The sequence below is a fragment of the Acanthochromis polyacanthus genome, chromosome 5 (genome assembly GCF_021347895.1).
Source record: "Acanthochromis polyacanthus isolate Apoly-LR-REF ecotype Palm Island chromosome 5, KAUST_Apoly_ChrSc, whole genome shotgun sequence".
NCBI classification, from domain to species: domain Eukaryota; kingdom Metazoa; phylum Chordata; class Actinopteri; family Pomacentridae; genus Acanthochromis; species Acanthochromis polyacanthus.
Genome location: NC_067117.1, coordinates 3,934,327 through 3,947,307, shown reverse-complemented (window position 1 = coordinate 3,947,307; position 12,981 = coordinate 3,934,327). Strand labels below are relative to the sequence as shown.

Below are 12,981 nucleotides of genomic sequence, written 5' to 3'. Positions count from 1 at the left end.
AGCTCCCTCGTACCTCCTGAGCTGCTGAGGCCAGCAAATTCTCTCCGGAGTTCAGGGAAGTGTAGAGTTAAAAAAGGGAGAGGGTGAAAGCAGCTCCATATCCTTGGCTAGCTACAGGGGAAAATGAAAATGAAAGGGAAAAAGTGCAGAGGAGTAGGGGGAGACATCATACTACATCTGACTGGGGTTGAAGGAGAGAGAAAAGGAAGCGTCCAGGCCCTCAGGGTGTGGGACAACCTGCCAAGTTGCTTAGGCTGACAAAAACCAGCGTCATCTTCTAAATCACTTCTTACGGGGTTTTTTTAGACTAGCATCCACAGCAAATACCTCGATTTCTCATTAATTCCTCGTCCGAGCTGCTTCCGTTTCTGTGAGGTCTGCTGACAGAAAGCGTGATCCTGTCGTTTGGTGTGCGACTGTGAAATTGTTTGATGTGTCTACTTCCTGCTGCACATCAGTGGAATCAATGCGTGTGATGATTAATTCAGCAATTTGGTAACACATCAAAGTAGCACATTATATGTAACATACGGGCTCTACCTTTGGTGAAAAAAGAAAAGTCAGGAGAGAGAGAAGAAGCGGAGGGGAAAGTAACAGGAAGGAGAGACGAGGGAGCCGCACTGACTGTTTCATTACTTTCATTACTGGCAGAGGCGAGAAGTGAAGCGAGCGAGGGCCTTAACAACAGAGAGGGAGGCAGACCGGGAGCTTGTAGCGCCGTCTCCACGCTCTGCTGGCCAAACAGGAGCTGATAGGGCAAATGTGTTTCTGCTCAGGTGTGCTGAATTATTAAACAGACAGCAAGAGGAGAGGCCAGCGAACATCAGCTTCCCTGACCGGCTGCGGATCAACCAGTCAGTCTGCGGTCAGCTAAGCAGCGTGCGTGCGCGCGCGTGCACGTGCGTGTAAAAGCCGACGGTTATCTGTAAAACACTGAATGCTGCAGCCAAACGTCCTCTGTGGTGCAGGAGGCCCACGTCTACGTGTGTTACTAGAATATTCTACGCTAAAAGACTCCGCAAAGCCTCATGTGTTACTGCCAGCTGTGAAACCTCTGTTTAGATTCAAGGCAGAATGCACATGTTCCGCTAAAAAATAAAAAATAAAAAATGCTCCCGTGAATTTCTTGCTTTCTCAAATTCAGGTCAACCGTAACAGAAACGAGGACAGGTGAGTAGAAAATGCACTCCGCACTATAAAAACTTACCAGCATAATAAGCATATAAACATGTTTCATTTAGGCTAATCAGACTGTCAAACAAATACTCTGCCAGCCAAGTAACTAAAAATGACTGAAATTTACATAGAAATCCTTCAGCTAGCTACAATTCACTACCTGACCTAAAAACCTGTAAAAAAAAAAAAAAAAAGACTTTAGAAATGATTAAATGATAGAAAAGAGGCTCCTAAAATTTAATTATTTGTTTCTGAATTTAATTTATTCATTTATTAGTTTATTGGGCTCAAAGAAGGTTTTAAAATTTAGTGCAAATGCCAGCTTGGTGATATTTATTATGTCTTGGAAAAGATTTAACCTAAAACAATGTTTTGAATTGTCCTTTTTGCAGCACAATAAGTTTAATTTAGGCTAATCAAACAAATACTCTGCCAGCAAAGTAACTAAAAATGACTGAAATTTACATAGAAATCCTTCAGCTAGCTACAAAACACTAGCTGACCTAAATGCCTGCAAAGTGACTTTAGGAATGATTAAATGATAGAAAAGAGGCTCTTAAAACTGAATTATTTGTTTCTGAATGTAATTTATTCACATATTAATTTATTGGTCTGGAAGCAGGTTTGAAAATTTAGTGCAAATGCCAGCTCGGTGATATTTACTGTGTCTTTAAAAAGATTTAACAACTTGAAATAATGTCTTGAATTGCCCCTTTTGCAGCGTTGAAACAATTTGTCAACTAATCCATAAACTGAATGACGGAAAAATAGTCGGCAGCTGTTCTAAAGTTCAGTTATTAGATGATGGCAGCCTCACAGATGAGAGGCTTTGTTGCTTTTCTGTACCAGAAATAATTAGAAGCTGAATATCTGAAGTCTTCAGAGGTGTTTTTGGACAAAACAAGGTCTTTAAAGATGTCACATTTGGCATTTTCGATGCAATTTTTAGACATTTAAGATTATAAATGACTAATCTGTCAGTCTAAACCTAATCTGAAGGTTAATAAATAATGAAAATACTGGTAAAATAGTAGTTGGAAAGCTGCAGTTTAGAAGCAATCCTCTGCTGAACCCGTCAGTCTGCTGCATCAGCTTAGTGAACAATGTGCGAGCTGTGAAATTTCTGTTTAGCTCCGCTGTGAGCACGTGCATGCTGCAGTAATAAATAACATGAACTGACATTAATCAGGATACATCCTTCAGACGGCAGCTGATGGGAATACTGATGTGATGCTCTGGAATAATGAGGGGGGAGTAAGAGAAGGGGGGAGAGGGTGAGGACGCGGCTAAGAGCTGGGATCATAAAGCAGCCAGAAGGGAAACAGCGTTTATGTGAGGGAACATTATGCTATATGGAGCAGACGCGGAGAACGCACGGACAAATGTTCCAGTAATCCTTGGCAGGAGCAGTCACTTAGAAAATGACCTGAATAAAAGTGAACAGCTTCACCTTGTGTTGTGTTTGCTTTTGTTGATATTCAAGGTATTATTAAGGAAATGCTGCTGCACATGCATGAGCAGACCTCCAGTTTCAATGAGCTGCAAATCTGCACGCAGCTAGTGGTTAGAATAAAATTTATAACAAATAAAATAAATGCAGTCGTATATTACTGTGTCTGGCGACGAGAAAGACCCCAACATAGTGTTTAGCCTAATTAATGAACTATGAAAGCTAAAGTTAGAAATTCTTGGCATTTTCACAGACAGATTATAATTCAGCTTCTTGTCATGTAAAACAAATCGCAAGAATTAAAGGTCTCCTGTCCAGACTAAGAGATTTAGAGCAGCTAATTTTTCCTTTGGTCTCCAGCAAGGTGCATGACGGCAAAGGTCCCTCCGTTTGTCTTCACATAAAGATCATTAGATCACTGCAGCACATTGGTGACGCCGCTGTCAGATTCCTAATAAGACCTGTGAGAAATGAAGATATCACTCCTGTTCAGAAAGGATTACACTGGCATTCATTTAGCTATGGAACAGGTTTTAAAGTACTTTATGCATCGCTGTGAGTCAGAGCCAAAACACATTTCTGGTAACTGCAGATATAAAGACAGAGCAACAGTGACTATGCTGCACAAACGTGGAACTTAATGATGATTTAAATGTATGCAAACTCACGCCAAGTCAAATCTGAACAGAATCACTCTCCTCATTGCTTGACTGTGTTTATCACATGTATTTAAAGGTTTTAAAGCACTGAAACTGCACCTCGTTTGTACTGATTCAACCACATCCCCTGGAAATTACACTCAAACATCATGAGTTTTTCTCTTGATTGTGTTTCTTTGACTAAATGAAGTCTTATTCACATTCAGCAGCAGTTTGAGTCAGTGCAATATGTGCAGAAATACTCAGTAACCCCAGCTTTAGTTCCTCACTTAGGTGGTAAATTATGGTTCTGGTTAAACTTCTTATGTATTGAAGCAGACCAAACTCCACTAAGAGCAAAAAATAACTATAAAATATTTAGTGTTGTAGTCATGTACAGCATGAGGGAATATTTCAGGTAAAAGTAGATACAAGATATGGATTATAGCAGCTTTAAATGTTGTCTTGATTCATAGATCCACTTTTTGTGTGCACTGCGAATTGTTTATATACAAATAAATACACCCTCCTGGATTAAACGGATAAACTAAGAGAACAGAAACTCTTGGGCCGATTAGCTGCAACTGGTTTCCATCTTAACCCGCGTGACCTCCAGTCTGCTCCCTCGTGTCACACGCCAACCAAATCTCTCATCTTGGCTTTCACACTGCGACAAAGAAAGCCTGCTGCCTCGATCTCGCTCTCTTACAACTCACTCACTCCCTCACTCCAGGGAGCGATGATGAAGGAGATGGAGAGCGAGGAAGGGGGAGCGGAGCAAGAAATAGAGAGGAAAGGTGATAGGGAGGAGGGAGGGAGAGAGAGAGAGAGAGAGGGGTTGCTGTGTGAGTGATAAAACGCCACAGGCTGCCTTAATGAAAAGCCTCTCATGGCGATGCAGAGATTGCCTGTGGAATGGGCTGCTGATTGGCCAAGCAGCCGCCTGGTGCAGCGTGCAGACTAATTAAAGTATTGAAGGAGTTGGGGTGACAGGGGGAGATTAGGCCTGCTCCCAGTGTTAGCTGAGTGGGGGAGAGCTGGACAAATACACCATACACCTGGGACAACTGAGAGGTCTGGTATGATGGGCTAATATACTACCAGCAAACAGCTCCCCAGTGAAAGCATGCAGAACCCCCGAGTGTACACTGCTGTTGTCTAAAACTGCTACCTGCATCATTCTGAAACAATCAGAAGCTAACAGAAAGCATTTTAAAGCCCAGTCTGACTGCTCGTCCAGCCAGATTAGATTTGTTTTCACAAACAGAATCCCTATTACTCTTGATGGTAAACAGATCTCGCTGTCAGCTATTTTCATGGGAACAATTTAGAAGGGAGAAAACTGTCCACACTGAGGTCTGTGGATTATCCTAATAAACAGAGAAATCGTCTCTGAAAAGAGAGGATGCTGTCGATGCTCTCAAAAGTAATTTGAATTGCGCTGGGCCGGAGGCGGAACTCTCAGATGGATATCTAAAAACCTGTGCAAACAAGACCAAAAATAGCCGGATGGCTGGATCCCACCAGAAGCAAAGAGAAATATCACAATGTTTTTGCTCATTTGGATGCACTGACCTTTTAAATCTCAAATGCTACTGTGCTATGATATCATGTTTATGGGCTGAATGCTGGCCTAAATGTGGACGCCACCATGTTTAAAATGCCTGTGGTAACATGCTGATGTTTACTAGGTGCAGTCCTAACAAAATAAAACACTGCATTTCATTCCACAAGGTCACATTAGCTGGTGTGCACTTTACATCACAGGCTGCTGCTATGGACACTTAACGACAATTCAACTGCCGGTTTTCTCAATTTTACAAAAAACAAACAAAAAAAACATCTTAAGGATGTGTGTATGAGTGTGGGCGGGAGGATGGGTGAGTGTGTGATTGCATAAGTGTGGGTGTTCTTAACTTAATTGTTGTAAAGTGGATCCTGGAGAAACACTCCCTCATTACGCCTGCACCACTGTTGTATGTACAACCCAGTGACAAAGTTTGATTGGAGGTGGAAAACACTGGATAAGTGTACACTTTGACTTAGTGGAGTGAGATGAAAAGTTAAAGGATGATTTTAAGCACATTTTATGGTGATCAATCAATAGTTGTCACAACAATGAAGTCAAATCTCGTGAACTTCATGGTTGCACAGCAGTCATTATAATACTCTGCACTGAGCCATGGATGTCTTTACAAGTCAACATGAGTGATTTGATAACAACTAAAAGGCAACTAAACTATCTCAATAACAAATTCTATTTACTGATGAGATGTGGGTTCCAAAAATTGATTCTACTTTTGCATTTTTGTGAATTTTAAGATCTTATTCAGGCTGTTTTTGCGATTACACTTAAACAATGCAGACACCTTAGTTCAGTCGTACCTGTAAGTCTCATCTCTATTTTGAGTTTAAAACCTTTTTTCCCATTAAAAATCTACAGCATGTCTGCTGGACACATCTGGAGTAAAGAGCAGAGCCTGTTTCAGCTCCAATGACATCCCAGGTCAGCAGCAGTGATTTGCTTCAAGGTGAGAAGAAGAAGGAATACCTGAGTGACGGTGAAACAGGACGGGAGGAGAGGAAAGAAGTGGAAGAATGACATATATGAGGAGAAAAGCAAACATACTAGAACAGAGGAGGGAATTATCAGGCTGATTGGACACCTGGAAAGACAGACGGGGTCAAATGTGGCAGAGAGGCTGTCAACCCGTCACTGCTGGAGCTTCTCAATGTAAACCTTGTTTTACCTCACATGGCCCAACTCTGAAGTCACGAGCCTGAAAAAGTCAGCGTGAAACAAGTTAACACGAGGATCAGCCTCTCTTCCAGCAGCCTGCCACAATAATTTTGCTGAACTTCTTTCACTATTTATGCTATCATTATTTTTTCCCCCCAGTTGAGCCCTTCTATGTCACATCTCACTGTGCGGCTAAAACCACAATTTCCCACAGGATTAATAATGTAGCTGCCTGTCTGTCGATCAAGTGCGAAGAAAAAAAAAAGCCTGAAAAGTAAACTCCTTCCTGCTGGCATCTCAACACCCAACAGCAGAAAATACCAGGGGATGATGTGGAAGGAACTCATTAGTGAGTGGCATTTAAGATGCAATCCAGTAACACGAACAGGGGATTTATAATATCAACAGAGAATGATTGACAAGTTCTAAACTGGTGGAGTTTTTCTGGCTCTCCAGCGAGCGTGTTAACAAAACAAAGACAGTGCTATTTGGGATTCGTTAGGCGATCTAAGTAAAGTACAAATCTATATTTGGTGACACTTAACGACCATCCACTGGAAACACGGATACAGCAGCAGCCCTTTGTGGTCGAACAATTTGTTCAGACATTTGAAAAAATATATTACTGCTGCAAATGTAAATGCACTGGAAAGTGATTTTTCCATGCACACTACATCATACTGAGTAGGCAGATCGGTATGAGTTGACTTCAGTAATTTGCTTCTGAAGGCATCATTTTTCATTGCTAAAAACTGTGGCCTTTTACTGCAGACAGCGTAAACGATCATTTCAGTATTATTATTCATATTGTAGCCGCTAACATCATTAGTCTGTGCTGGATCACGACAATGAACTCTTCTGATAAGCGGCAGAACACATACCGCATAAACGCTGAGCTGCTTTTAAGCGTATTCAAACGCTTTTACAAAGTGATGCACACCTCAGCAAGTTTCAGCATTATTATGCATCGTAGAAAACAAGAGTTTTCCTTTTGCATTACTGTAGCCTTTTTGCATTTACTGACGGACACTGCAATCAATTTAAAAATGCGTGTAGGGATTTTTAATTGAGCAGCTGAGATGTTGATGGAAATGTACGGTCCATAAAGGGTTCCATACACTTCTAAAGACCTTATATATTTTGGCAGTCCTGAGATTCCAATGACTCCTACAGCTATTAATTTTCTGTCATTGAATCTTTGAAATCATGCTTCCACTTGAGTGTGGACACTGACACCTGTGTTCCTGCAGCTTCTAATTCATTGCGGACCTGCTGTACTGACTCTTGATCATCCTGACCAATTGTCTCTCTGCAGCACGTGATAGTTTGTTTTCTTTCTGATCGTGGCAGTGACACAGCTGTACCGTGCACTATGCTAACAAACAATTATTTGCGCTCATGATTTTGGGATCTGATGGCGCTTTGAAATGGTTCTCCTGACTTTTTCAAGCCAATGATTTGCTTTATCAGATCTTTGCTGAGCTCCTCCGACTTTTCAGTTGCAGTGTTTGAGATGTGGCTCAGAGGAGCAGTCAGCTGTAATCACTCAACAGAAGCTAAGAGGCCACACTACTAGGAACATTTAAATAACACAGCTTTCTACAGCACCAAAACTGATGATTAAAGTTGTTGTGTGTGTATTTTTGACCCTGCAGATTTTCCATAAGACCTATAATAAATCTATAAAAGAACAAAAGTGCATGATTGTTCTGTAGAAACAAGACCCGTGGGCTTCAATGACTCCATCATAGACAATCATTACAGGACTCACTGGAAACTCAAGATTGTCATGTTGTACATCGTCTTTACGAGTTTATATAAATCTTTGCTCATTCTTGTATGAATTTTGGTCGCTTGTGTTACATACCTTGACGGGTTTCTTGCGCGATGACTCAGCCTCGTTGTTCTCGGCCTCTTCGTGCTCCTTGCTACCTTGGGGCAGGTTGGAGTAGTTGGCCAGGCTGCTGAGAAGAGACGACACCATGGGGCTGGTGTCCATCTCCTCCTGCAGAGACACAAGCAGACAGAACGGCTGCAGTCAGCATCCCCTTCGTTGTTATGAACCCTCTCAGCCGGACACGTGAACTCCGCAACATCACCAGTGTTTCCATAGAAACGCATTACTAGTTTGTGTTAAACATTATGCCCCTTCTGTGAATTCCAATCCACAGAAACTGCTCACATAATATGTTTTTCTTTTTCCTTCTTCGTTTTAGAAATCCCACAGAGAACACAATGTAAATACATTTGTGCAGAGCTGAGGCAAATTGCCTTGTAGAAGTTCTTTCCTGTAGCAGTGTGAGATTTGCTTGCATTAACCTGAGGTTCCCACATGCCCTTCACGCAGTAATTACCCTCATTAATCGATGTCAGAGCCCCTATTCAATCACTGAATTGTGAGAACGAGTGTACCCTGCTTACTCCCAAACCTGACTGTGCGTGTTAACGGATCGGCGTGTGCATGTGAGCAGAATGCTGGACTGTACCTCAAACAAGGCCATGTTCTTGCCGTCATACTGCTGGCTCTTCTCTGCGGCAGCATCACTGCTGTTGATGAAGGGACTGCTCTCCTTGGGGTTACTGTCGCCTGGAAGAAACACACACAAACACTTCTACTTTTAGATGGGACTGAAATAAAGCAGACCGCAAAGAGCACGAGCATACAGCATTCTGCACAAGCCAGAAGAGAGGTTGTGTCAAAGTAACCTTTTTGTGAGGAACTTTTAACAGCAGGCAGACTTTTGAAATGATTTTTTTTTTATTTAGCTGTTAACTTATTGTTAAAGTGTAGAAAGACACACAGACAGAAGGCTCAAAGCAGAGCACGTCTGCCAAGAGAGGAGGGGACGATTGTTATTTCCAAAAGCGCCCACAGTCAGAATCATCCCTAATGGACTGTGCATTCACAATATGTGCAAATCTATACGTTCCACATGGCCGTGGGAAGAACACAAACTGGAACATCTCAATCAGTTTTTCGCTACACTGACATCGCCGACGTCACAACTTTGAGCACCAACGCTGGAGAACAAGAAGAAATGTTTCAAAATTCTGTAGCTTTTCCAGCCCCAAAGCACCGAATGGTAGAAACAGCGTGATGCCACTTAGGTGACGGCTCGCTGAGGGCATCGCGACTCCACGGAGAAAGATCTGTCTGCGGGTTCACAGGCCCAGTCATTCAAACCAACAAAGAAATCCTCATAACAAACAGCGGCAAAAGGGCAGCGTCCTGCTCTTGGCACATTTATCGACTCTTGCTCTCCCAGGTCATCGACAGCCTCATTGATTTCCAGTTGACATTTGAAAATTAATTACAAACAACATCAGCCATTGGTCAGTTCATTTTTACAGTGTAATTGCTCTGTTCACACCATGTAAAGCAGTTTCCTCAAAAACTATGCTTCTTGGGTCTCTCACCTGAGGGCTTGAGCTCAAACATTTATTGCATTAGTCGTGATTAAGGTAAGAAACACTGTTGGCTGTGCTTGTGCTAGAATCACAGCAGCTTAATTGTGTCTTAACATGAGATAGCAGTAGTGGCTCTGTAGGTGCACAAAGAGTCCTGCTGTGTCAGGTTAGCAGACTTCATAAATACAAGTGCACATAACAGAGCTGCAGCTGAACTTTAATGGGTGACATGAAAGCTACAAATCCTGTAATTGGCGTCGGCTTGAGCTGCAACGTCTCTTCCTGTTTCTGGTGTAAATATGTTTGATGATGGGACAGATTTCGTTTAAAAAAGGCCTGACTGTGTCGTTTCTCGCAGAGATGTGAGTGACTTTGCACTTCCTAGGTCAACTGTTGCCTGTGCAAAGCTTATCCACACACCAAACACAGCTCTTGTTATAGCACAGTTAATGTGAAAAGGTGAACATAACGGCATGATGCATACCAGGGTTACTCATGTAATCAGCGGTTACAAAATAAAATGCATAACGCTGATTCATCATCGTCTTAGTGTTGACGTAATGATCTAACCTTTAGTTGCTCTCGCTCAATCTCTGACTAAACAGCTGGATAAGGACAGAAAATTACAGTCTTGCTCTGGTAACAAGTGACCTTTGTTGCTGCAAAATTAATCAACTACAGGATTTTATGCTAGTAGTTAGACCTCTAAATCATCCAGACTGATTTGTCATCTGACACTGATTTATAGGTATTTAAGAAGTGGAAAAGTTCATTTTCACACTATAAATTTGCAGCTGGTAGAAAAAACTGGTTTGTCACTAATGCCTCAAATGCAGACATGAGAAAACATCTATATCCACCAGTATATAACATGATATGTATATTGTACATTTTAGCATAAAAAGAAAACTAAATGACTGTTCAAGCCTTATAATTACCTTTCACTGAATAAACAGAAGCATATATATAAGAAAAGTAACCATGATAATGCATTTATCTAAACTGTGACAGCCTGTATTTGTGTCCTTAACTGTTTATTCTGAAAGTTCTTCAGTACAAAGTGACGGAAACATAACAGCTACAACTAAAAGGCAACAATGTATCGCTCTTCTCTGCATGGTTAACACCACATAAAGAGGAAGTATGAGAGCTAACCTATAAGTGAACTTAGAAATGTGCAGCTACTTAACAGAGACGTGTAAAATAACGACAAGACATACGTTTTCTTTTTACTTTCAGTACGTAATACAGTTGCCCTTACAAAACATGTACCGTCTCATGCATAATGCATATCTTGGGACATGCTACTTTGTCATAATATTGTGCCTTCAACTTTGACCACTGCAGTCTGTAATGTGGAATGAGCTGTCGTCTGTCTGTGCGCGTTTAGTGGCATGAGCTTGTTAATATTCCTGTGAGACACTGTGACTTGACTGCACAGAAGATTGTGGGTCAGAATGACTGGAAAAGCTTATTGACTGAACATTGTAGAACATCCAGGTATGTTTGGTATTCTACATTTCACATACTCTGTACTGGGATATACTGAATGGTTTTCTGACGTGTTCGATAGCATGGAGGGGCTGCGCAGTAGCTCGGTGGTTAGCGCTGTCACCTTGCAGCTGGAAGAGCCACGGTTCACATCCTGGCCTGGGATCTTTCTGCATGGAGTTTGCATGTTCTCCCTGTGCATTTGTGGGTTTTCTCCGGGTTCTCTGGCTTCCTCGACCATGGACAAAACATGCTGAGGTGAATTGGTGATTCTAAATCGTCCGTAGGTGTGAATGTGAGTGTGACTGTTTGCCTCTATGTGTAGCTCTAAGATAGATCTGTCCTGGTGTCCCCTGCCTTCACTCTAAGTCAGCTGGGATGGACTCCAGCCTCCCCGTGACCCTAATGAGGATTAAGCAGCGTATAGATGATGGATGGTTGGATGTATAGTATAGTAGCATGGGTATTGGAGCAAACCCAATGATGTGTTACGGTCATCAATCAAAGCTTTAAAAGTCACCGACAGGTTAACAACTTATATTCTCAAACATGTCCAGATTAAAAACAGATGCCAACAAAAACAGTGTTACAGCATCAACAGTGTTAAATGTAATGGATTTAACCTCTAAACCACAGCCTCGTGGAATTTCAAAAAGAATACTGTGCTATTTTCCACCTGAATGTTTAGAACCTTCATTTGCCTTCGGTACTTGAACTGCTTCCTGACATTCACTCTTGTGTAGACAAATAATTAAATTCACAGTCTCTTTATGAACCGAATACAGTGAAGGTCTTGGTGTTGAAGGCAGTTGCACGCCTTCCCCTCCGAGCGTATCTGGAGGGAGACAGCAGATTGCACTCCCTCTGGTATCTCAGGCCTGTCTTGGACCGAACGCCGCGAGACCAAGTTATTTATAGGCAGGATGCCGCAGCCATGTGCCATGACGTCGGGGCACCGCTAACAGCCGGCACACTGTTCTACAGAGACAGAGCAATAGGGCCACTCAGACGGGGACGCTGAGAAAAGGGGGCCGCGAGTAAAGATTCAGGGCAGAAAAAGAAAAAAAAAAAAAAGAGCACAGGAGGAAGGCGAGGGAAAAGGCAGCAGAGAGGCAGATACGAAGAGATGGAAAGCAAGACAATGCGGGTGCTGATGAGAAGATGGGAAGAGACACAGATAGATGGGGCGAGAGAGAATAGTGACAGGGACAGAGATACGGGCCCAGACAGACAAAGACGAGGCAGCCAGATCTGAAATGGGAACCTGCAGAGGGGGAGAGCGAGAAACAACAGGGAGACAAGAATCCCCGGCTACAAAACGCAAAAGCTTCAGCCGCACTTAAGGTTCAGCTCTCTTTGACCAGAAGGTTAAAACTCACAGGACTGATAGAGGGATGGAAGAACATGGATTATTCAGTTGTTTTATTTTCACTTCTTCAGACCTTGTGAGGATGATACGGCTCCGTGCATCACTAGAGACAAATAACATCAGCCGGCAGAGATTAGACAAACATCTATGAGCACAGATGAAGAGCTCAACAGTAAACACACACACACACACACACACACACACACACACACACACACACACACACACACACACACACACACACACACACACACACACACACACACACACACACACACACACACACACACACACACACACACACACACACACACACACACACACACACACACACACACACACACACACACACACACACACACACACACACACACACCTCTATATGCTGCCTAATTTCTGCATTCATGTGATGGCTTCTTATCTCGATTAAAAGCACAGCTACAATACATCAGCGTTGCTTTTAGGGGTTGATTTGTGCATTTTTTTATGGCAAATGATGAATCGGTTCATCATTTTAAAATACTGAAAGAAAATTATGTGTATGCTTAATACACAAACAAGCAGAGACGTGGTAGCTTTAAACGTTCCTCATACCAAATCCGAACTGGGAAGCCTGGTTTTCTGTACTTTGCATCTTCCTACTGGAATAAACTTTGACTCATACTGACATCAGAGACACTTCCTCCTTCCTCTCATTTTTCCCTGAACC

General features: G+C 42.3%; 1 protein-coding gene across 3 annotated transcripts in view; it reads right to left on the bottom strand.

The window, feature by feature from the left end:
- The window catches only part of LOC110958080 (solute carrier family 12 member 5-like), a 191,205-nt gene that overhangs the window by 49,266 nt on the left and 128,958 nt on the right, over positions 1 to 12,981 (bottom strand). For all 3 annotated transcript variants that reach the window (XM_051947897.1, XM_051947898.1, XM_051947899.1), the window contains exons 2-3: positions 8,491 to 8,591; positions 7,872 to 8,009 (exon numbers count right to left, since the gene is read on the bottom strand). In XM_051947897.1, coding sequence (XP_051803857.1) covers positions 7,872 to 8,009; positions 8,491 to 8,591 — 239 coding nt within the window. The remainder of the gene's footprint in view (positions 1 to 7,871; positions 8,010 to 8,490; positions 8,592 to 12,981) is intronic.